This window comes from Colletotrichum orchidophilum (assembly GCF_001831195.1).
Source record: "Colletotrichum orchidophilum strain IMI 309357 chromosome Unknown Scaffold_4.1, whole genome shotgun sequence".
Classification (NCBI taxonomy): domain Eukaryota; kingdom Fungi; phylum Ascomycota; class Sordariomycetes; order Glomerellales; family Glomerellaceae; genus Colletotrichum; species Colletotrichum orchidophilum.
The window spans coordinates 750,668-775,023 of NW_019172960.1; the positions used below are offsets into that span (position 1 = coordinate 750,668).

Consider the following 24,356-nt stretch of genomic DNA (forward strand, 5'->3'; position numbering starts at 1 on the left):
TTCTTTTAACAATGATGCCGCGCTTGCGACGTCCTTTGGAATGGAAACTCCTTGAAATATTTACGCAGCAACAGGTACGCCGCACTTCAGCATCGACCCAGAATCTGCAATCGACAATCCCAATCTGCATCTTTCCCTCCTTTTGCCTCTGCCTCTGCCTCTGCCTCTGCCTCTGCCTCCGCTCGACATCTCCCACACACAGCTCCTGTCTCTCCATACCACTCTATTAGTCTGCGACCACGCGACGCAGCAGTAGGAGATCTCTCCCCATGGCCAAGAATCCGTCTGGCAGACCGGACCTCAAGACTCAAGGACCCAAGCCACTAAAGCCTGGCTGGGGCTGAGGGCATAGGGGGGCTTTGTGGGGCCAGCCTTGCTGCCCGGCTATCCTTGCTCGGAAGGGCGACTACTTTAATACGGAACAGCCAGGACTGTTCATGCCAGTTTCATAATCACAGCTAATCCACGCTTCATCGATTCCACCTTCGGGGAGACGCTCTTTTCATATATCAACGTCTCTACGCTCTCTTCTATTGCCATGGAACGCACTTGAGCTCAATTATGCGCCGAGTTGAGCGCTCGCTAGAACAGGATTCCCTGTACTCAAGGTACGAGGTGCGCGCCATCGTAGAAGAGAAACACTAGGTTAGAGTGCGCACGACCCGGCAGCAAACATCACCTCACCACCAGGGGCGACACTTAAGCAAGAAGACTCGACCGACTTTTCTAAAGCCTCCGCCGGAGCCGTCACTAAGAGACGCATTGCTGACCTCGCCGCAGCAGACGCCAGGAGCGCGTGCGCCCCCTCAAACGACTCATCGACAGCGATCTCGCGACAACCAGTACACTCTTGAAGATAGTCGCAGCTTGAAGCGGTCACGAGTATCGTGTATTCACGAGCCAATATAGTATAAAAGAGACGAAGGACTCGATCCTGCCGCTCACTGGATAAAAGAAGGACGTTGGCCGTAATAATATTTTGAATAACGGCCTAATATATAGCACTTCTTTGCGAAGAAGAAATCTTTATTATCTTGACCGGAAGCGATTTAGAACCGGCTCGATTATATCTATAACGCTGAGTAATCGAAGGACGAGAAGAAGATTGCCCTGTGCTGCGATCTATGCGATCTATAATACGAAAACGTTTTAAGATTGAAGGAAGTCTGGAAGAAAAATATGAGCTGGGGATCACGGAGATAAAAAGGTTTATAGCAAGGCCGTCATTTATCATAGCTTAAGAGCACTTGAGAGACTCCCTCTTTTATGACGACATTTTTGAGACGACTTGTCATAAGGCTGTAGACAAGAACGGGTGAGGGTTGTATACCAACAAAGCCAAAAGTACGGCTAGATGTGGTTTCGCACTTGCTGCGCCTCTCTAAGACACGGCGCATATCAGCTCATGACCCTCCCTCAGCTGTCTGTCTCAGAGCGACCCCTCTTTCAGTTGGTTTCCTATCTCCATCGTTTCTCCTCATTACTATCACTTTACTACATCAATGAGAGCTCGAAGCAATCTTGTCTACCTTGCTCAGGCAAAGATATCCGCAGAATGACTCAGGGACCCTAACCTGACCTCGATATTGAATCCCACCCACGTCATAAACGACTATGTCCGACCCCCAAAAGTACACCGTCGGGTGGATTTGCGCAATTGCGACCGAGTTCGCCGCTGCCCAACTTTTCTTCGACGAGGTTCACGAAGACCCAATATCGGTATCGAAGCACGATAACAATGCGTACAAACTAGGTCGCATAGGGGGACATAATGTTGTCGTTGCGGTCCTACCCGACGGAGAATACGGAACGAACTCAGCTGCTGCAGTTGGACGAGATATGCTTCATACCTTTGAGAATGTGAGAATTGGTCTGATGGTTGGCATCGGCGGCGGCGCACCCAGCAGCAGAAACGATATCAGGCTAGGCGACGTTGTGGTGAGCTCGCCGGGTCAACGGTATGGCGGCGTACTACAGTAAGACTACGGCAAGACCATACAAAATCAAGAATTCGATATTCGGGGGCACCTTGACCAGCCTCCGTTCGCTATCCGAACCGCAGTCAACGCTTTAAAGGGAGACCTTATGCTTCAATCCGACTTGCTAGAACGAGAAGTCGAGGCACGTCTGCACGCAAACATCAAGGAGGCTTTTGGCCGTCCAGGACTTGGGCTAGACAACCTGTATCACAGCCATGTTGTCCACATCGATGGTCGATCCCATCCTGACGTGTCGCCAGATGTTTTGGTTGCGAGAAAGCCTCGAACAAACCCGCAGCGACCCGCGATCCATTATGGCCTAATCGCATCGGCGAACCAGCTTATGAAGGATGCTTTGGTTCGGGACAAGCTGGCCGAGGATCATGGCGTTCTCTGTTTTGAAATGGAGGCTGCGGGGTTAATGAACCACTTTCCGTGCATTGTTGTCAGGGGAATCTGCGACTACGCGGATAGTCACAAGAACGACATCTGGCAAGGATACGCTGCTCTGGTGGCTGCAGGGTATGCAAAGGCCTTGTTAAGTCGGGTTTCAAGAGTCAATCTCGAGGGTCAAGGGAGGATCTCGGATGTACTCTCGGAGTGTAAGTAGTGTAACTATCTTGGTAGGAAGTTCCGTTTCTAACATTCACCCTCGACCAAGACCTCTTAGATTTCAAAACACATACTGACTACGGTACCCTTGGAAATCTGAAGACATCAAGGGGGGCACAGTTCGATACGTATGACGACCAGAATGAGCCGAGGTGTCTTGAAGATACACGCGTGGACCTTCTTCAGCGTATACACACCTGGGCTAGTGACGTCGACGATCGACGAATGTTCTGGCTCAGTGGACTCGCTGGAACGGGCAAATCTACCATTTCTCGGACTGTAGCCCAAAACCTCAATGATCTGAAGCTTCTTGGTGCGACCTTTTTCTTCAAAAGAGGCGAAAGCGACCGCAGTAACGGCTCGTTGTTCTTCAGCACTATCGCTCGACAACTTGTCAACCATCGTTCCCAGCTAAGGCCACATCTCGTCCAAACAATAAAGGAAAGCAGCGATATTTCCGACAAAAATATGCGAGAGCAGTTTGATAAACTCATCCTTGGCCCACTAGAAGCTGCCTTTAAGGAACACAGAGCTGTACGTTGTGCCATCATAGTCGACGCCCTCGACGAGTGCGATAACAGAGGAGATATCAACCTTCTTATCCCAATGTTACATGAGCTCACTGAAGCCACCTCCTGCAAAGTCAAAGTCTTCCTTACGAGTAGGCCAGATACAGCCGTTCATTTCGGACGCCGTCCTATTTTGGGATGGTACCGGGAATTCATCCTTCATGAAGTAGAAGAGGATGTAATTGAACATGATATCAGAGTTTTCCTCGAATACGAGTTGACCAAGATCAAAGAGAACTGGAATGCAGAAAATGACGATCAACTTGCCGTGGATTGGCCGGGGGACCAAAGGCTTCAAATGCTCACCCAGAAAGCCACTCCACTATTCATCTTTGCGGCAACCGCTTGCCGTTTCATCGAGGACTCGTTGCTCGGCAGCCCCGAAACCCAATTGAGACAGATGATCAACCACAAGAGAGCCAACCGCGGCGCGACAGTCGACGATAAGCTGGAGGAAACGTACCTCCCAGTCCTTGAAAGACTGCTGGTCAAGAGAAGCAGGTCAGAGCAGGCCAGTCTGCTTGAAAGGTTCAACGAGATTGTCGGCACAATCTTTTTGCTAGAGGAGCCGTTGACAATCAAGGCCATCGGAACAATGCTTGCCGTCGAGCCCAAGGACATTGCTTCCTTCATTACGCCTTTGCGATCAATAATTGACACACGTGGAAACAAGGATCAACCTTTAAAATTATTCCACACGTCGTTCCGGGACTTTCTGCTCTGTCCAGGAGCAGGAGTCTTCCGAGTCGACTGGAGGGGCTGTCACAGAAGACTCGGGCTCGCCAGCTTAGAGCTTCTTCACACCAGAGAGCCCTTGCGGGAGAATTGTTGTGGTATATCTCCGGGAACAGAACGAAAAGACATTCCAGCACACCTTATTGATAATCGCTTCCCGTCGCATGTTCGATATGCATGTATTCATTGGGTTGGACACCTCACTGAAGCTCAGTATGAACTGCGAGCCAGCGATCATGTCCACGAATTCCTCAAAACTCACCTTCTTCACTGGATCGAGGCACTGACGATTCTGGGAGAAGCGGCAATTTCAACAGAGTTGGCCGAGGCATTATCAAACCTCCCCAAGGTAAGCTACACTGAGACTCGGGACCATGTCATGCAGACAGACAGACAGGCACATCAGTTAATGCTTCTTAGGCTCCCAATTCTACCTTACTCTCAGACTTGTTACAAGACTTAAAGAGCTTTCTTGCCAGCCAAATCCTGTCTTTCCAAAACACACCCCGGCAGCTCTACTTCTCCGCGCTCTTGTTCACTCCGACCAGTAACATGGTCCGCAAAACTTTCCAGAATCGAATTCCGAAGTTCGTGACGACACAGCCAGTCATTGATTCAAATTGGACTTCACAGATCCATAAATTCAGTGTCCGGGAGGAGAACGTCATTCACTCACTATCTTTCTCTCCCGACTCAAAGCTCTTAGCTTTGGGGTCATCCGACGGAACAATCACAATCCACACGGTTCTCACCGGGACCTTATTGCAGATCATACGATCTCACAGTCATGCTGTTGCCTCTCTAGCTTTCTTCAGCGACTCACGCCGGGTTGGTTCTGTTTCGAGCCATTCCTTGAAGGTGCACATCGCAGATACAGGCGAGTTGATTCTGAGACATCCCTTGATGCGCCGGGAAATCTTCTCATTCGACGTATTACGATGCTCAAATACTATAGGCCTTGCATGCTGGGGTCCAGCTGCCGAGTTTTGGCTCATGTCTTTGGAACCAAACGCTAGTAAACTACTAGGAACTATCCAAGGCAACGTCACACTTCGGCCATCGATTGTAATCTCTCAGAACTCAAAGCTAATTGCAGGCTCTGCTGGACGTCTTATCAAAATCTGGTCAGTTGGTAACCGCGAGTGTATTGAAACACTGGAAGACTCTGGAATGATTTCTTCAATTATCTTCTTGCCGTCGGGACTACTACTCTCTCAAATATGCAGTAGTGGAACTGTCAGATTTTGGCGTGAGCGTGACAGTCACAGCGTTGATAGCCACACCGTCCGGGTCCCAGAATCCCTTCCCTACACAAATGTCGCTTTCTCACCTGCATCAGGACTTATGGTACTATGTCGGAGGCCTAATCGTATTGAGATACGGTGTCTTGAGACTGGCAAATGTCTTCGAGAAGCGGTGTATAGGCCGAGAGATTACGAGCTGAGTGTGCATGAGCTTACTTTGGCATTCTCGCCAGATGGCAAATTTATCGCTGCAGGGGATAGAAGTTGTGCGGCTCTTTGGTCTGTGCAGCTACTTGAGCAGACGACTGCGAATGTACAAGTTCCCTCAGAATCAGCAATAGCACCGACAAGAGACGCCGTGGCATGCCGTATTCTACCCCTAGATTCAGGACTTGTACTCTCTTGCCATTCGAATACCGATAGGCGCAGGGAGGGACTGCACTTGTGGTCGACCACAAAGCCCGACAGCCCGGTGCAGATTCTATCACATACGATGCATGGCTCTGAGACATCACGAGCTCGACTGTCACTCGATGGGAAGTTGATGATTCAGCGGCAAGGGGAGACGATGTTGAGAACCTGGAAGCGCAACGAGACTGGAGTCTGGAGTCCTCAAGGATGCATCAACACGAATCTCGGGATTCGATGGTGCTTCACAGTTTCTCACGACAAAACCCATTTGGTACTCAGCTCTCAGTTCGATTGCTCAATCTGGTTCTTTCAGACAAATGGCATTTATCGTGGCCAGAGCTTTCGGGACTGTTGTTTTCCGCATGCTCTGCTAGAATCTGGATACATCGCTTCTGCTGTTGCCGGAAGATACGGTGTGCTTAGAGTCTCGACTCCCGAGGGTGACATTGCTGATGAAACTATGACCTCCAACTTTGGGCCGCGACTCATCGTAGCGTCGCCCAACTCGACATACATCGCCTCGGCAACCGACTCGTGGGTCACGATTTCGCAGTGGTCAGTACAGCGTGGAAAATTTGTACGAGGCAAAGAAATCCACATCCGCCAAGACATTTGGCCAACTAATTTTATATCGTTTTCTTCTGACTCGACCAAACTCGCACGTCTTGCTGGCCGCTCGGAAGTTCATGTTCATTGTCCCTCTACTGGCGACTGCCTCTATTCAGTTGGCGTTGGTGCCCAAACGGTGGAGGTCTCCTTTACTCCTGATGAGAGGTTTCTGTTGACAAATAGGGGGAAATTTAGGGTGCCACGCCTGCCCGGATCAGGCGCCTTTAAGGCTACACCGACAATCAAACCAGCACAGTGGCATGGCTATACATTTGATTCTTCGGGAACATGGATTACTTGGAGCAGTCAGCGGCTCTTTCATCTTCAACCCCTTCTCACTCCGCTAGATTCAACGCACCAAGACGGGTCGACAATCTCGGTGCAGAATTCTTGTCTGGCATGGGTAAACCAATCAGCTCAGCTACTGATTCTAGGATTTTCCTCAGATATCATGCCTTTTAATGTTGACAGCACGTACGTTGGAGAGTAGCTCAAGAGCCCAGACTGGAAAGAGCTCAATGGTAACCAGTTGCGTCACAAGGATAGGATGAGAAGCGTCAAGTTCAATAGATAATTGTCAGAATGGACCCGCAAGATGAGCCGTTCCGAATTGGTATCATAACAAAAGGCAAAATCAACTTGTACACGCGACTGATCCCGCATACTAATCAGCTTCTACACAACAATTAAAAAACACAAAAAAAGGCCCAAAAATCATTTCTTTTCAATACTCGCCGTCGTCTCCGAATCAACAGCCCCCGGAATCTTCCCCTCCAGCGTACCATCCGGCCCGGGCTGGAACTCCTCCTTGGCCACCGGCGGCCCGTGGAAGTTCTTCCTCGCGTACGCAAAGTACCACGTGATGGCAATGAAGGCGAACCCAGCAAACACGACGGACGCGTAATTCATAGTCGAAGCGTCGACGGGCAAGCTGACGGGCATGCAGAAGATGATGACGGCGAAGCAGATCCAGACGATGCAGATGCAGTTGATGGCGGTGCCGAACCGGCCGAGCGGGTAGGGCGACGCGGCGACGGCGCGGCGGCCTTGGATGAGGTTCACGAGCACGGGCACGCCGTAGCTGGTCGACAGGCAGATGGTGGCGACGCCGGTGAAGGAGTTGAAGGCGGCGCTGGAGCCAAAGTAGATGCAGCCCAGGACGCAGTCGACGGCGGTGGACAGGCCGAGGGCCCAGAGGGGCATGTCGAGCTTTTGGTTGACGCGGCTCCAGAGCTTGTAGCCGGGGATGGCGCCGTCACGGGCAAAGGCGTAGGTGCAGCGCGAGGCGGCGGTCAGGGCGCCGATGCCGGCGAACATGAGGATGCCGAGGATGAGGAAGAGGAGACCGAAGCCGCCGGCGGCGGAGCCGGTGACGGTCTTGAAGAGGAGGCCGATAGGCTGGGAGTTTGCGACCCCGAGGAGCGTGGCGACGTCGGGGAGGACAAAGAGGATGGGAATGAGGTAGATTACGCCGGTCACGCCGGCGGCAGCGACGGAGAGGACGATGGCGCGGGGGACTTCGCGTTCGGGGTTCTGGACCTCCTCGCACATGGAGGCGACCATACCGTAGCCGGTGAGGGTGTAGGCAGCTGGGAAACATGTCAATTGGCTTGTTTTCTTCGTGCGAGGTTGTTCGCCTCAACGTACCTTGCAGCAGACCGACGAAGAATGACCAACCGGGCGCCCATCCACTTGCAGAAGCGTCGTAGTGAGCAAAGACAAACTCGGCCGATCTCTTGCTCGGAGCCATGACCAGAATAGTGACCATGATGATGATAACGGAAGCGGCAGTCCAGTAAATGCAAATCTATTCAGTTCGTCGTCAGCACTGTGTACTCCAGGCCCTTCGTGACTGAGGTAAGGTAGTCAAAAGCCACAACAAACTCACCTTGTTGATCAGATCAAGATACCGCGATCCAAACGCATTCGCTGCGGCGCAAACCAACATGACAGCCCAGAAACACAGCACAGTCTGCCACTCGTTGGCGACAAAGTCCTCATTGAAGACGCTAATCGCGCTGAGAATCAACTGGGCGCCGCTAAAGTTGATACTCAGGGTGACGGTCCAGTTGCCCACGAGCGTAAGCCACCCGTCTACGAAGCTGACGAGCGGCGCCCAGCCGGCGGGGGCGAGCATGGCGGACCAGTAGTAGACGCCACCGGCGGTCGGGTAGACGGCGCAAATCTCGGCGAGGGAGGCGGCGATGCAGAGGGAGATGATGGAGACGAGGACCCAGCCCCAGAGGACGGTGACGGACTGGCCGTTGGTCAGGGTGATGTACATCGTCGTGCTCAGACCAAAGGGGACGGCCATGATGGCGAAGGAGAGGCCGAGGATGGACATCATGGACAGGTTGCGCGGGAGCTCGGCCTTGTAGCCCAGCCGGGCGAGGGCCTGGTCGGCCGACACGCGGGGAGGGGCTTCGTCCATGTTTGCGGTTTTAATCGACCGAGATCGAGGGAAGAGGCTTGTGAATGTTGTTGGTTGATGCTATCGTGTGGCGTGTATGTCCACGGGTGGCAGATGACTCAATCGAACTGGTAGAAAGTCAATTGGAGTATGCGGGTGAAGCCAAAGGCTTTATTGGTCGTTGTTGTAAAAGGAACCCCGGATTCGGACAGCGTCGTTCGGTAACGGTTCTCGCCGGAGACGGAGACGGAGACGGGTTGGACGCGCGGGTTTGCGGGGGGAAGAGGATACGGCAATGCGGACGGTGAGTATTAAATGAACGTAACTCGAATTGTTGTCATGAACACGAAAAAAAGGAAGAATCGCGACTTTGCAATGAGAATTGAAAAGATCGCGTGCGTTACATGGGACCGATGCGTGAAAAAAAAAGGGGACTAAGCCATTCTTTAGTAGCCCAGACTCAATCAGCGTCTTATGGAGTAACAAGAAAACTAAACCACGTCGAACACGCAAAGAAGTGGTCTGGTCCAGGGTCAGACTGGACTAGTCTACTCGGCAGTCAGGCTTGAAGCAGCCCAGCCAGCCCATCGACGGGGCGAGTCACACACATTCAAATGACACAGAGGCGCGGCTACGTCCAATGCGACAAGAAACAGAAGGGAGGGCCTGACTATGGCCGGGGTGGTAGGAGGGACGGGGAGGGGGGACCCCGGCCTAGACATGGAGCTTTCGTTGACGATGCGCTAATCTCTTCTCCTCTTCTCTTTGGCCCTTGGCAGCATGAGATTCGTAGAGAGACTGTGAAAGAGAGACCAATTGTTCGCCTCCTCTTTTTCTCCCCCACGCACCGCAGGGACCTGACGGAAGTGAGGAGAGAAAGTGGAAACTGGCCGAGATGCACCAGGTCACGATCAGTGGATCTCTCAGCTTTGCCCAAGCCTCTTGGGTTCAGCCCCGAGTTGTCTGGGCTGTTTGTAGAGTTCCAATACGCGATTCTGGCTGGTCAATGGTTGTTCAACGCTTAGAACACCCGACGACATCTGTAGCTCAGTCTCTCTCCTCTGCCTGCTGCATCAATTGATGCTTCACTCTCACGATGGCCTTTATCTACGTATCCACCCATCCATAGCGGAAAAAGAAGATGTGGCGCCGTGACAGACGGGGGCGGTTTTGGGTAACTAGCCGGCAACCAGCCTGGAGGGGACCACCCACCCCCGGGACCGCGATTATCTCTGGACTCGGGGCGGCCTTTGATGATTGATTACGATGACAGGCGAGTTCTGAGGTATGGTGCTCTGTAAGCGTGTTACCTAGCCGTGTCCTTGTCAAGCCACCACCACCACCTCGGGGGGCCGCTTGGTTCGTGCGTATCAGACGCAACCCAGCCAGCTAGGACACACCCATTTCTGGCAGTCTGGCCTTGCCTGATCGCCGGGATGCTGAATCATGTTTAACCGCGGTGAGTACTCCGTAGACTCTCTGTATCAGTGACTTCTTCATGCCTATCTAACACCTAGCGAGTTTCTCGATGACTTCATATTGGGGATGAAGATAACTGCCTGCATTTGCTCGTTGAGGACAAGAACGACTAGATCGCGGGTTACTCGGACAGGCAGGCAATGGGGGGTTAAACACTTCTCCTATCGGGACCGCGGTGTTGGCATTCTGAGAAGTCGTCTTACACGCTCCAAGCACTTCAGGCAAAGAGTCCAATTTTCCCAGGAATTGATCGAGTACACGGAGAACACAGCCTACAGCTCCGAGGTCCCTCGCAAAAAAAAAAAAAAAAAAAAAAAAAAGGGCTTGTTTCTTCAGCCCGTGATGTCATTGCTCACCACCCCTCACCCCTTCTTTTGGCTTCTGCTGCAATGGAACACGCACTGCAACAGACGATCACTTTGGGGAAAACGGGCTTGGCAAAGCCCCGCGAGGGTGATGCGTGGTAACGGGGTGAGGGAGCGCGCTGGAGATAGACGTGCTCAAGTGTGCGCAAGTACGCTTCTGCGGGAGAGAACATCAGCAGCAAGAAGAAGAAGAAGAAGAGGGTGTCGTGCCACCCGCTATCTCGTCCTATCACGACCCTTACCGCGTTTCCTTCGTCTCTCGATTCACCCCAAATCTTATCAGCTACTATAGTAAGCTGTCGAACCATCCGTCGAGTCAAAACACTCAACCCCCCGGAAAAGGGCCCTTACCCGTCGTTATTTGGGAACGGTCCCCTTTCTGGACAATGTCAATTGGGCTACCCGGGCACACGGTTCAGATTGCCGTGGCCCCAGTCTTCCACTGTCGTCCTACCTGCCTGCCTGCCTGTCTATCCGTAGCAGAGTCCTAAATACAAGCTGCTCTCTTTCCATACAACTTTACCTTGTTACCACACTTTTCCCTCACGATGTTCCCGACATCCACACCAGCAATGCTCCTCAACGTGGAAATCCAACCCCGCAAGATTGGGCTTCGCCCGCCCCTCTCTCCCCCCTCCCCACTGACACATACAATCGCAGTGGAGAAATGGATCCGAATCCACTTCGTCTCTCTGATAAGAGACGGCCGTTTTCGGAAGCGGAACTCTGGGTTTTCGGAAGAGAGCGTGAGTGAGAGCCTACCTCACCTACCTACCATGCTTATTAGAAGTAGCCGTGCCAGCGTGAGGGTAATTGACTTTTCGAGAGCGTAAGACAAGCAGAAATACAACAAACTGTGAGCCTGTTCGGTCAGCCTCCGTACGTCCATTGTCCAACGACAAACCACTCTGCACACGAGAGAGCCCGGGTAGCTATCTCTACGCATCGGACAGCCCGTTGATTATGCGCCCCTGACCACACCCACCAAAAATAACAGAGACCCAACGTGGACGCGTAGGGGTCAGCTCCTGTCCCGGGCGAGCCAGCCAGCGCCTTATCAGTGGCTCCCTCTGCCCCCTTGCCAATGATGGAGCACGAAGAATATGGCAATTCGGAGCTGAGGGAGGGACTCTCGCTGATGAATGGAAGTCGTCGGCCCGATTCTTGCGTCGGATTTCAAACCATCAAGTCTCGACAATAGGTATCCTGCTTCCCTCTCTCTCTCATGGCCAGATACTCCGTAACTACAGCAGCTCTACAGTGTAGTCTGTCTCCCGTTCCCAAGTCTCTCCTCTGCAACGTTAAACGACCTTTCTGGATCCCCTCGGGAACTGACTTCAATCCGTCATCGCTTGTCTTGTATCAAGGACACCACACTCCCCCGTCACGGCAAACAAACACAAGGCCTCCTTTCGAAACTTCCCCAATCCCGAATCCAATGAAGTGAATCGCTTCCAAACCAAAAAGGCCACAACATGCCGGGCAAAAGCCGAGGTCCCGCACGTCCACAAACACCAACGCTCAGCCCGCCACCCGGTCCTATCACTATCCCCTCAGCCATCTGCCAAAAAGCCATCGGCCACTCCCGATGACTGACATGACCCTAGGCTGAAGCCCCGAGGGTCAAAGCCATCCAGCAGACCGCTCAAGGAATCCTTCTAGATCTTGACATCTCCGATCCTTCGCTTCTGAAGCTAATGAGGCGCCATCTTACCATCGTCTTTTCTACCTGGCCGCATTTGCATTTTCATGAACAGAAATACTGCTCCCAGTCTAGTGATCGCAACGAGGCCTCATCTTCGTCTATCCCAGCTACAGCACCAGGCGCCTCCTCCGAAAGCGTCCGCCTCGGAGCCGCCCGAGAAACCTGGAACTTCGTGTACACAACAGCAGGAACCCGGAATACCACGCGTCTAGAAAGCTGATGCCGACAACATCGAGCCAGCTTTTTGTATCGACTACGTACCAGGCGCTACTTTACAACCCTAGCAACGCTCGTCAACTGTAATTCCTCCCAACGGCGCCATGTCCTTCGTCAAACTCATTCATGTCAGTGGCCGTCAAAGAAATAACCCCTTTTTTTTGAGCGCATATAGGTCCTATGCCGGACCAATCCATAGTATCCCCCCCTCCCCCAAACGCCTTGCGAAAATCAACAAACCAACAGGAAAGATGCCCATGCAACAGCTCAAAGACCGCCGCAATCACGCAGGTCATACCCCTTCTACAACAACGCCCGAGGCCTTTTCAGGATTGAACCTCCTTTTCCGCCGCCTCATCCACTAGTTTCCTCTGTTTCAAAATTTTGACCAGTTCTGTCATGGTCACTGGTCGTGTCAAGAATAGATCCATACCGCTCGCGAAACCCTCTTGTCGAGCACCAGCCGATCCCAGACTCGTAATGGCAATAACCGTCACGGAAGGGAGGTTGTGTGCTCGCTCGAATTTTCTGATGCGCCTTGTAGCTTCGAGCCCGTCCATGACAGGCATTGTTATATCTGTACATCGTCAGTCTTGAACATTGTCCATCGTTTCTCACACTGGATTGTACCTATGAGAATGCAGCAAAATCTCTGCGGATGAGACGTATAAGTCTGCAAGGCCTCCAGGCCGTTGGAAGCAGTGGCATGCCGCTTTTGAAGTCTCTTCATGTACGCCGATAGAATCTAGTTCGGTTAGCGTCTGTTCCAAGCATAACTCGCCAGAGGTTAAACGTACCTTCAGATTGATCGGATTGTCGTCCACCAAGAGGAACTCCAGCGGGGACTTAACAGGTCCAGGGGAAGGGCTGATGCTCGAGTTCATACTGCCCCTAGCTGAAGCTGTCGAAGTGGTTGGAGCCGCTGCCGATGCGACCGGGCGAAAGGGGAGTGTCAGGGTAAAATTGGAATCGTTCGTATTGGCGATCCAGCTGTCTCCTGGTGATTGAGACACGATGTCGGGAGCAGGCGAGGCCACTCGTACCATTTTCAAAGACTCGGATTGCGCTCGCGGCCTTGTCAGAAGAGCATCCGACTTCAGGGCGCGGGGCGACGGAGCAGGTCCCGGGAAAGCATCCGACAGAGGACTGACGGGTATCAACTTCGTAGGCTGCCGCCGCTTCCAGCGATCAAGCGCATATGCTAGGGCTTTTGCAACCTTTCTGGGACCAGTACTAGTTCGTAGTCAGCTCTGCAATCTTCCAATACAGGCAGATGACTCACGGCTGGGCTATAAACTCCATGACGGCCTCATGGCGTAGGGAGCGTCTGTATGAAGTCGCTAGTTTCTGCGCGGCTTCGGCGTTGCCGCAGACTACAACGAGCGGGGTTTCGACACCCCCGGTCTCCGACAAACCAAGACGCCTGAATGCATCCTCGCTACAAACCATCAAATCCGTCCTGGACGCCTTTCGGCTGTCTTCGTTGAGCTTGAGATCCATCCACTTGAATGGCAGGCTCTCTACGGGAAGATCCAGGCCACCGGCGCGAAGCTCTTCTGAATCTTCGAGCCCCCTGCTGAATCCACATACCGAGAGTCGTGTTCCGGCCAGGGCGTCCAAGTCGGCAGAGAATTTGCGCCCCCGGCTACTCGCCTTCCGTGACAGCACCAGCGGCATCGATACGGTTATGCTCGTGCCGTGGTTGACCTGGCTCTTCACACTGATCGTACCACCGAGTCCCGCCACAATCTGTCTGACAAGGCTGAGACCCAGACCAGTACCTGGTGCGAGTGCGTCTTCCTGAGAGAACGGGGTAAAGAGCTTGTTGTGTAGAAACTCTTCGGTGATGCCTTTACCCGAGTCGGTGACGGTGAGCACAACCATCGATGCAGACCTAGACGTCTTGTGCACGACCTCCTCTTGCCTGAGATGAACCTTGATGAATCCCTGAGACGTGTACTTGAGGGCATTTCCAAACAAGTTCATGACAATCCGACGAATAGCTCCCGGGTTCGTATGCACTACCCACGCGCATTGCGGATCGATGTCGACAAGGATCTTAACATCTTTAAGATTGGTAACCGGCACATCTGATAGTTTCCGCCTGTGGCCCAACCCATCGGACGTGGCAATGGCATCCAGCTTTTCTTGAGCCGGTGTTGGAGGACCTGAAGACGAGCCGTGGCGTGCCAACGAGTTGGCGACCATGTGATGGAAGCTGTAACCGATGAAGACGCTCTCAATGACCTCTTCGACAAGCAAGTCAAGGTGGACGTCGGAAACCAAGCTCATCATACCAGCTTCGATTGATGTTGATGCTTCTTGTCGCAACCCGCGCCCAGGACCGTTGTTTTTCCGCTGGGACTTGGATGCCCGCAAAAAAGTATTGACCTTGGTGTAGTCAAGCAACTGTTTCGAGTAAGCATTTCAACTCGGGTTCCGACAATGTCGTGGGAAACCTACGTGATCGATAGTGTCGAGAAGAGTCTTGCCCGAAATCTCGATAGTGTGAATGACATCGACCTGGAAAGCATCCAACTGGGTATCATGAAGAAGCTCAGCAGCAGCAACTACACCATGAAGCGGGGACCGAAGCTCGTGACTGAGGGAGCCCAAGATGTCAGTCTTTGCCTTTTCTGCCAAGACAGCATCTAGTCTGATAACCTCAGACATGGTGACCATCCCGAACGCTCGCAAAAAAGGCAGGTCCGCTGCAGGTGTCAATATCCGAGTCGCACTTTTACTCCAAACGAAACCTCCGGCAAAGCATCTTTCTTTTGAAGGGTCCCACAACGGTACCACAGCTACACTCCGAGCACCCGGGAAGATGTCGATGATGGTCTTGGCCTCATTTCGCCTCGTAAAGTACGAATGAGCCGCCTTTTGTTCGGGGCGGGCGGCGGTTTGATCGTGCTCTTCTGTAGGGGTGATGTCGGCATCGTCGCTTTCGTAGTCAGCGGACAACCATTGACCCGTCTCGTCGAAGCTGAACACCTTGCCGTTGGGGTATCGACGAAGCAATTTCCTAAGGAATTTTTCTCGCAAAGTCAAACGGTCCAACTGTGGAGCACTTATGCCGTTGGCAATGTCGTCCATGGTCGACGACCTTCCAAAGCTCTTACACCATTTATCGTTGACGTCTTCGGACCTCTCGGAAAGACTGTCTTCGCTGCTGGAGAATGTGCGGTCTGCCACTTCACTGGCTTTTCGTGGACCGGTAACTAGGCCACCAAAGGAGCCGATACTCGCATCCAGGAACAAGGCGCCATCTACTTCGAGAGACTTTCTGATCACATTGGCGGCCCGCGAGAAGATCTTGATGGTTTCTGTCAAGTGCGGGTCGGGCGGCGCCGTACTTGAGGTGGTAGTAGCTACTGTCGCAGTCGAGGCACTTGTTTCGACTGAGTCGCTCGATTCGACTTTGGAAGAAGACTCATTCGAGTCTGACCTGATCGGGTTGATGCCCGGGCGAACGGGTTCAGGGGATTCGGAAGATCTACGTGACGGCGGGTCCGCCTCGGGTAGTGATACTGCAAGTCTGGGAGGCTCGAATCCGTTCAAAGACGCTCGAGGCGTGGTTCTCGCAGTCGGCACTGGATCGTCTCTACCTTCGATGAAATTTCCCAATCCTTGTACCATGCGCTCGCTTCGGCGATAGCTCTCATTTACTCTCCTGGCGTCGAGGTATTCCATTACGGTCTGGGAAATTTCCCGCAAAAACTGCATCTCCTCGGCGACGAGACCAGATCTCGGGGTGTCGGAAAAAATGCAGTATACACCAATGTTGATGCCTTTGGGAGACCGGATAGGGACACCTGCATAAAATCGATTGTATGGCGCTGCATCGATGTAAGGGCGGTTACAAAATCGCCGGTCAGCCGCAAGATCCGGAACTACGGACACGGGAAGTTCGTTCTCATCGATTACATGAGCTGTCGGGTAGAGACTGTCGGGTCTTGCGTGAGTCGCTCCGACCAAAACATGTTCGCAGATCCCAAAGTCGCGAGGGATGGCCGTCCCGCATAGCCAAAGATGGTTTTGCTTTGTGTACTTGGTGTTTGGTGACAGGGGCATGGACCGAGTAGCCTCGGCGACGATGTATTGATGCTGGCGATCGAATAACGAGATAAGAGCGCGGGATGCGTTCAGTCTCAAGGCACCGAGCTGCGCAAAGGAAGTGAGGCCAGTGTCCGGAGACGACGAGATGGAAGAAAAGGGGATCGGTCGGTCGGGGCTGTTGAACACGGCATTGGGAATGTGGAAAGAATCATATCTAGGACAATCGAGTTTGTCAGTGATCGAACAGCGGGAGGCGTCTTACCCCAAAGCTTCAGCCAAAGCTCGGAAGGATGCAGGAATACGCACTTGAATGTCTCCCATTCACGGGCACCTTCTGACATCTTGTTCATACTGCATGCAGGTTGTTGGGTAGTGGGATGATGAAGGTAGCCCTGCCCATGATACAAGGAGTTTTGATGCAGTACGGTAACGATAAACGATGGGAGATGTTGTTTGTCGTTGTCAACAACGTTGCCGTCGTCGTCGTCAACAGGTCAAGGCAAGGCAAGGCAAGGTCAGATCAAGTCCAGATCCGAGTCCCCAAATCAAGGAGAAGAAGCATGCTTGCTCTGAAAGGTGAGGCGGCGGGCATGACTGAAATGCCGCCCCTCCCCGCTGAGGTGGAGCAGGGATTCCGGAAGCCGGGATGAGCATTGTTCGAGAGGGTTGGGGGGGCCACGGCGCAGTACGTAGCGAGAAACTCGACGGTGACGGTAGCGCAAGCAGGGCCCAGGCCAAGGCGGCGCACATCCTTGCCCTGGATGGGAAACCGGTTCTTTGGGCGGTTTGGAGATTGGCCATTGCAACCCATGGGAACCGGGGTTCCAGGCTTCTGCATCCTCTGGAGGTGTTCTCCCAGACTCCTCCCACGGGAAGCCACTGGGTACCTGGAGACTGGAGGGCGTGGGTGTGTGTGAGTTGTTGGTGGGCAGTTGGCGGTGGAATGTGGAATGGGGCATGGGCATGGGGGGGCGTCCTCGTTTGGCTCCGTTTTGCGTTTTGATGGGGGACCCTCGGAGATTCTGAGATGCGCTAGACTTTAGCGGTCGGCGAAGAAAGTGTGTACTATGGTGGTTTGTCTGTCTGCAGCAGAGGGGCAATAATTTGGCGACATTTGAGCCGGATTCCGCAGCCTCAGCTAGAGGGCAAGTTCAGATGCATGCCCAACTGGTGTGCGCGTGGCAATCTAGACTGCTGTTCGGGTGCAGGTTTTAGGGGTCTAGACGGCCTTAGCGCGCAATAGCACGTGGATGGGAAACCAATGGCGATGGCGTGTTTCCGTGCGTGTGCCGGACAGTGTTTATGTGTCCCTCATCCGTGGGAGTCTACTGTGTAGAGGGTGGCAGTCAGGTCGAGAGAAGTGTTTTGCAAGTTGACGCCTGAAGAGAGATCGAAGGCCAACGAGGCGAGATGATGGGACGACGCAGATAGTTTGGGGGATGTGGCGGCGGCCAGACCGGCCCTTGATCCTTTGTTCTTTGTTAAAGGACAATAGGGAGAGACAGAGTCGAACAGAGAGATCTGAGGGCGCTTGTAACAATGATAGATGGGCAAAGTGTAATCGTCTGGTTTGCCGTAGGTGCAAAAGTGGCTGGTCGCAGTCGGGACTTTCAGTGTCGTGTGCCATGCAAGACTGGCGATGAAATGTCTGACTGTATGTCACTGGTCAGCAGATGGATGGAGCTTGCCTTGGCTGTCGTTGCCTGGACGCTCCCCTCGGCCACTGCTGCAACGCTGTCATCTTGGTCGGCTTCCTTCTCTTCCTTCTCCCTGGAGGAGGTGGTGATGGTGGTCGTCGCCGACGTCGTTGTCGCTGTCTCGTGAATCTCAGAGTCTGGCGCGTCGCCCACTTGCTCGTGAGCAGCAAAGCGAGGCGGATGGAGACCAACCACAGCAAGGAAAGTCGATGACGGGACTAGCTCCGGGATCCTTGATTCTGTGTGTTGGCCCTGGCTCCCACATGTAAAGACCATTCTGAGTGAGAGTCGAGACGCAAGCCAATCCCAGCCAAGACCGATGAGGGGGGGAGGAGGGGCATGGAGGTTATGGAATGGGCAGCTCGATCACCGACACAAAATCGGAGAGGGTACCGGTAGACCGATGAACCATAGGCGTGGGAGATTTCGGGATAGCCACCAAGCAGGTGAGCGGTGAGGGACCAACAATTGATGCTTTTTGCTGCACGGCATGCGACAAGATCTGCGAAGCAAAAAGATGGTGGATGAGGAGGAGGAGTGGGCAGATGTTGAACACTGTGAAGGAACGGTGTGATTACCATACCTTCCTTCCTTAGTATCCGCAATAAGCGTGTGACAGATGGATCATCGACGGGCCAGGCACAGTGTGAGATGCGTAAATGCCCCCCACTGAAGCCCGTGACTCGGTACGTAGCTACGTAGTCACGCACTCGGGCACCCGGGGAAAGGAATGAGACGGAAGAGTGGGGTGGCTTGATGGTTTGCAAGGGACTCGAACCCAAACATGGGAAAGAGCGGGGCTCCGAGTCAATGGCCCTGCTCCTTCTCAACTTCCTGCTCTTCTGTTCCAAGTTTCCAACCGGAAGCAGCCCCGCTTAGCCCCGCAAATATGCTGTGATCCCGTACTGTGCACTTTCCTTGCGCACACGCAGCTGGATACGTACCTTGATTTGTAGACATCTTGAGGGCACCTCAGCAAGGCACTCTCGGAACGCACTCCTGTGAGTCCTGTCTCCGGACCTCCTACACAGTACCACGGTACCTACCTACCTTACCTCATGCATCTTCCAAGTTCCAGTCGCAGCTCCAACGCGCCCTTCATTTGATCACCGACAAATCATCGCCTCACTTGTTGAACGATCATCTCTTACGGCCCATCAGTCGTCTTCTGCCGTGTCTGTCAACAAGTCAAGAGTCGAGACCGACCTTGGCTCTGTCTCCTTTTTTTCTCCCGCAGCAGCAGCAACCGTCGGCCATCAACTCGAGGCCTGAGACCTGGGACCTGGTCTGGAGTCGACAAGCTTGTCCAGAATCCAGACGTCCTCCACTCTCATCCGTTCCCTTTCCGTCGCCCCAATCATGCACATTCCACAATTCAGCAAATAATGAGACGATGAAATCCCATCCTACATCAGCCGAAACCATCGTCATCCCGAGTCCTCGTCACCAAGCCGTCGCCCGCTTCAGCCCTTCCCGCAAAAAGCAATGGCAGCATCGCCAACGAGCCAAGTGTGCCAGAGTCGAAAGGGGTTTTTTTTTTTTTTTTTTTTGGCATTGTCCGACCCTTGGAGATTTTGAAAAGCCCTCGCTGTTGAAAGGAATTGAAACCGAAAGCCCTGCTTCTAGTCCGTACAGCTCTGTTGAACGCTTGGGCAGCTTGCCATCGACCAGCGACCATGGACCCCGTCCTAGACCCTGATTCAGCCCCTGGCCCGTCGGCCATCCCTGCGGCGAGCATCCCGTTGCCGTTGCCGGGGCTTTCAACGCCAAGAAACACTCAATCATACCCTCTGTGCCTCTGGCCCCTGGCAGTCACGCACGACGCAAGACCCCGAAGGACCCCGATCGGTCACCCGGGTCGGCCATGCCACTGCATCGAGCCTCGAATGGGACATCGACCGCATCGCTCTGAGGTTTTGGCTGGGGGTCAACAACGACAGAGATCTGCACACCACAACACAACAATCAAAAGCCGTTACAAAAGAACCTTCTAGCACAATCTGCCAAATGCCTTCAGAAAAGGCTGCCTTGAGGCCGCTTACACTCCATACGGACCAACACATTGGACGCTACTAATACTAGCTAATTGTTTTTGGGCACGTGGGACGGATAACAGCAGTTTCATATCCACCTCGACTAGCACGCCCTGAGCCCTACGAGCAGACAAGTACAGACTGTGGATACAGAGCATGTACAACTTTCACGCCACAATGTACGACTCAGTCAACCCAATTCTGCATGACATCGAATTTCCATCTCCGAGGGCCACAGCATCCAAAGCAGGTTACCAGCCCGAAGCTGGTGAGGCGTAGCAAATACCATCATAAGCCTCTCCGACAATAACGCTGATCTAGGCATGGTCAACAAGCTTCATCCCGCTGATGACGCCTTCAAACCCACTCCCTCCGACTCTTGCCAACGGCGCCTCCACCGCAATTGGCTGCCACACAAACTGGGCCCCGTTCCAGCCGATGATTGTCAGGAACTCCTTGGGCTCGCCATCCCCGACGTCCAGGAACGTCTGCTTCCCTCTGCCGATGAGGCTCGCGTTCGTCCACGACCCCACGGGGAACGTGTAGTTGAGCGCGTACGTATTTCCCCCTGAAAAGAGCATGACGGCGTCCACAGTCCCATTGCCAAACCACAACCCGCCGTCTCCACCGCTGAAGATGGCCCCCTTGGCGTCCGACGTGGGCTTGATTGCGAAAGAGAGTGTGTAATTCCTCCCCTTTTGCGTCAGCGGAGTCGTGATGTTACACGAAGGTGCCAGAATGGCACCCTCGTTACCCGTTGCGCACGTCGAGGTTGCATGGTAGTTGTTGCCCGACAAATCTTTGACCGCTGTGCCGTTTCTACCTCGTTCCTGCTTGAAGTCGTATTCAACGATCGTCGGTCCTATGGATGCGATTCTTTGATCAAGGTTCTGCCCCGGCGCAAGAGGCTGCAACGCAGAGAAAAGGCCTTGGTAATCGGCCTCGGCAACCTCACCTCCCCACTGCTTGTCAGCGAGAGCAGGCAGGCCATCCCTCCACTGGTAGTATCCCTCCGTCACCGTCGTTGCATTTGGACCATAGTCGTTCCACTGCGGCGCGATATGGCCCAGCAGCAACGCATTATCCCTGGCGGCATTGTTTGAAGCATTCTTACGGTCAAAGATGTTAGGCGAAAAGGGCGATCCATCGGGCGAACCGTTGAAGATGAACTCCAGGCTGAGCTCTTGCTTTTCATCAGGTCAGTCTTGTCGTTGCTTTGACACGGTCAACTTGGTCTTTTCACTTACACCGTACGATTGGCTCCACTTTCCAACTGTATAGACGTAGTCACCCGAGTTGAGCACGTCGTATCCGTTGTTGATAAAGTCGTAGAGCGGGTTTGCCTCAAAGTTGGCCCAGTGCTGGATCGAAACAGATTTGTTGACAGTTCCGCCGACTGACGGCGCAAAGGTTCCCCAAATATTGACTTTCTTTCCAGAGGTGCTTGTGATGTACTCGTTCATCTCGTCCACAAATCGCGTGTACTCGGCAACCAGAGCGCTGAATGATGAGCTCATGCCTTCATGCCGCCAGGTTCAAGGGGTGAGACTTGACTTACTCTTCACTCAGCGCTGCATCGACATACTCGTCGGCACCGATCGAGACCGTCTTGGTGTGAAACCATGGCAGAAAAATCTCCCATATCTTCTTCACTGTCGGGATCGTGTCCGGGTTCGAAATATTCAACAGGCTCAAGTCGCTCGACAGCCCTAGCTCGGGCTTCCACTGCGAAATCACGAGGGCGTGCCCGGGAGCCTCGATCTCTGGGAGGATCGTCACGCCGCGCGCTGCACACTTCGCCTGAACGTCGTCAAAGACATCGCGGGTGTAGCTCTCGTTCGCACGCCGGTTGAGGCCCTCAAGGGCCGGGTCGTCGGAGAGCAGCCGGAAGGCGGCGTAGAGGGAGAGGCTGCGCTCGCGGGAATAGATGGCGACGTTGTTGTAGAGATTGTCCGAGAGATGCAGCTGGAACGTGTTCTGTTTGAAAAAGGACATGTAGGCGCACATTTCGATGAGGAATTCGGCCGGGTAGTAGTGTCTGGCGATATCGAGCTAATGAATTGTGTAGGTGGTCAGCTTGTGGTTTCCAGGAATCAAGGTCCCAGCCGGAGGTCGCGGCCAGCTCCGGCTCGGAGGAAGAGGATCATCTCACCATCATACCCCGAGTTCCCCATCCCGGGCTGTCCGTTCCGTACCCCAGCTTCAGTTCTCCGTCCCCGACGATAAGCTGCTGCAGAAGCGTCCGGGTAGCCCACCACGCGCCGAGCGGGCTCGCGCCCGTAATGAGTACGCCGTCAGCCGTGACATTGAGGGAGTACCCCTCGGACGTCTCGCGACCGGCGGCATCTTTGTAGATGCTGGTGTCGTCAGCGAGTGTCAGAAAGATGGATCCTTTCTCAGGGGCGTCGCCGAGCTCGAGAGGGATGTCGAGTTTCAGCGCCGAGGAGAGATCCTGTGCAAAGGTCATTGCGAAGGCGTGGAGTGTTGGCGGGATTAGGGTTTGGCCTGCTTCGTCGCGGGAGTCTGCAAAGGCCGAAGAGACTATGATTTTGGAGAGCAAGGAGGAAGAGAGGGTGCCGCCTGTTGGGGTGAAGGGTGTTGATGGGAGGCCTGGGAGGAAGTCTGCTGCTGCTTTCGCCGCGAGGGAGAGGAGAGTGGTGGTGAGGAACCGCATCGTGAGTGGTGGATAGAAGGTGGTGGCTTCGTTCACGATGTCTGGCTTGGATCAAAACCCATTTCGCCAATTGCAGGAATTGCGATTCTTCTATAAGTAAGGTCGGACAAGGTACTCCATTCATCTTTCATCTTATCAATAGATCATCGTGGTATGACGCGACGGGACGTGGCCTCGGCGCGTGTGGGGAGTCAGAGCCGTTTGGAAAGTTTGATGAGGGGAACCCAGCAGCTAACCCCTCGTCGCGAACCATGGTGACACAACTTTGTGAGAAGAGCTGTGCGATTGTAGAAGGTAGTAGCCGGATCTACGTGGATGGTGCTGTACCCCTCAGGTGATGGAAACCTCACAAACATTGGAGATACGTGAGTACGGATATAGAAAGGTCATCGCAGCGCAGGTGGGACCGACACGTTTGGAAGCTACGAGGCTAGCCAAATACTGCGTACAATTCCGTTGACATTGAAGCAAAACGGCAGGAAATGTGCCCCAAAGGACTCGATTTCCCGGTGAACCCGTAGCTTTTTCTTTGGTGTGATGGCAACGTTGCAATCAACCGTTTGCCTTTGCAGTTCTTTCCCCTGACCCTAACTGTTCCAATCGTTTGCAATCTCCCCGCGCTTAATCGAGTGGAGATCGGGAGAGCAAACTGCTACTGCGGAGTCGTCGTTCCGGTGCTCCGTTGGACGGGCGGCGGGGGGAGACGGACAGGGGCCGGGCCGGGGTCGTTGGTCGAGAACGACGTTGCGTGGTGATTTTGTTGGCATCGTTGCGAGCGACTGGGACCCGGACCTCATGTTATCTGAGAGATTTACATTGAGCTCATTGGATTCAGGGCTATTCTGTCCCCGCCTGACCAAGGATGTACTCGTTGATCTGTCGACTGTTCAACGAAGCGAAGGTTAGTAGGCACGTAGTAGTTATGCTGTGAACGAGATATACATTCCTATGGATAAAATTTCATGTACATCAATCAATTATCCTTGAACCGAAAAGCTATCCATGTAATTCACGAACGACCTGATTATCAGAACAACGAGCTACACCAAACACCACCAACATGCCGAGAGCCTCAGTCCACATCGGCAATTCCATAATCAAAGCTCTCCAGTGGAAAATTGAGTCCCAAGCAGTTTCCGGACGCAGATCCAAACGACCCATTCCAAGAAGACGAATTGACGACTTGCCCTCTCTTGAGTCACCAATTCCTTTCTACTGATCGTCGAACGGCCTCGCAAAGTCGTACGGCGGCATGTTGACACACGACCCGACATTTGGATCAGCACTGGCAAGCCCAAGTTAGCAATTTATCGTAATTTCCCAATGGAAAATTAGCCCGGGTGGCATGTTCTTACGAATACTCCCAATTCCAGTATTTCATATGACCGCCACGTGGGCAGCCTGCCTCTTTACTCATGCCGTCATAGCATTCTTGCAGGTCGATATCGCGCTTGTCTCCGCCCCCGACATACTACCACATCGTCAGCGGGTAAGATCAAGTTGCTCCGAGCAGCAGTCCCATTTCTCTCATGTACGGGCGCATCAGAGGGCCGGGGGGG

At 53.4% G+C, this 24,356-nt stretch overlaps 7 protein-coding genes across 7 annotated transcripts; 2 read left to right on the forward strand and 5 right to left on the reverse strand.

The window, feature by feature from the left end:
- Nucleotides 1-1,614: 1,614 nt before the first annotated feature.
- On the forward strand, nucleotides 1,615-4,358 carry CORC01_00898 (pfs domain-containing protein; the record flags this gene model as incomplete). Its single annotated transcript, XM_022612554.1, has 4 exons — nucleotides 1,615-1,938; nucleotides 1,993-2,581; nucleotides 2,650-4,244; nucleotides 4,341-4,358. 4 exons carry the CDS (start codon nucleotides 1,615-1,617, stop codon nucleotides 4,356-4,358), a joined length of 2,526 nt encoding a protein of 841 aa, XP_022481171.1.
- Nucleotides 4,359-6,873: 2,515 nt separating this feature from the next.
- On the reverse strand, nucleotides 6,874-8,590 carry CORC01_00899 (amino acid permease; the record flags this gene model as incomplete). Its single annotated transcript, XM_022612555.1, has 3 exons — nucleotides 6,874-7,748; nucleotides 7,807-7,966; nucleotides 8,048-8,590. The coding sequence occupies 3 exons, from the start codon at nucleotides 8,588-8,590 to the stop codon at nucleotides 6,874-6,876; spliced, it is 1,578 nt and encodes a 525-aa protein (XP_022481172.1).
- A 4,070-nt stretch (nucleotides 8,591-12,660) lies between these two features.
- On the reverse strand, nucleotides 12,661-16,743 carry CORC01_00900 (hsp90-like protein; the record flags this gene model as incomplete). Its single annotated transcript, XM_022612556.1, has 6 exons — nucleotides 12,661-12,911; nucleotides 12,965-13,079; nucleotides 13,132-13,567; nucleotides 13,617-14,743; nucleotides 14,798-16,607; nucleotides 16,700-16,743. The coding sequence occupies 6 exons, from the start codon at nucleotides 16,741-16,743 to the stop codon at nucleotides 12,661-12,663; spliced, it is 3,783 nt and encodes a 1,260-aa protein (XP_022481173.1).
- Nucleotides 16,744-16,938: 195 nt separating this feature from the next.
- Nucleotides 16,939-17,505, reverse strand: CORC01_00901 (uncharacterized protein; the record flags this gene model as incomplete). The annotated part of the gene is made up of 1 exon (XM_022612557.1): nucleotides 16,939-17,505. A coding segment is annotated over one exon (567 nt), but the record flags the coding sequence as incomplete, so codon positions are not given.
- Nucleotides 17,506-18,003: 498 nt separating this feature from the next.
- On the reverse strand, nucleotides 18,004-18,366 carry CORC01_00902 (uncharacterized protein; the record flags this gene model as incomplete). Its single annotated transcript, XM_022612558.1, has 1 exon — nucleotides 18,004-18,366. The coding sequence occupies one exon, from the start codon at nucleotides 18,364-18,366 to the stop codon at nucleotides 18,004-18,006; it is 363 nt and encodes a 120-aa protein (XP_022481175.1).
- A 1,117-nt stretch (nucleotides 18,367-19,483) lies between these two features.
- CORC01_00903 (uncharacterized protein) lies at nucleotides 19,484-20,084 on the forward strand (the record flags this gene model as incomplete). Its single annotated transcript, XM_022612559.1, has 2 exons — nucleotides 19,484-19,715; nucleotides 19,783-20,084. 2 exons carry the CDS (start codon nucleotides 19,484-19,486, stop codon nucleotides 20,082-20,084), a joined length of 534 nt encoding a protein of 177 aa, XP_022481176.1.
- Nucleotides 20,085-20,440: 356 nt separating this feature from the next.
- On the reverse strand, nucleotides 20,441-22,797 carry CORC01_00904 (glycosyl hydrolase family 20; the record flags this gene model as incomplete). The annotated part of the gene is made up of 4 exons (XM_022612560.1): nucleotides 20,441-21,310; nucleotides 21,371-21,623; nucleotides 21,682-22,175; nucleotides 22,276-22,797. 4 exons carry the CDS (start codon nucleotides 22,795-22,797, stop codon nucleotides 20,441-20,443), a joined length of 2,139 nt encoding a protein of 712 aa, XP_022481177.1.
- Nucleotides 22,798-24,356: the final 1,559 nt, after the last annotated feature.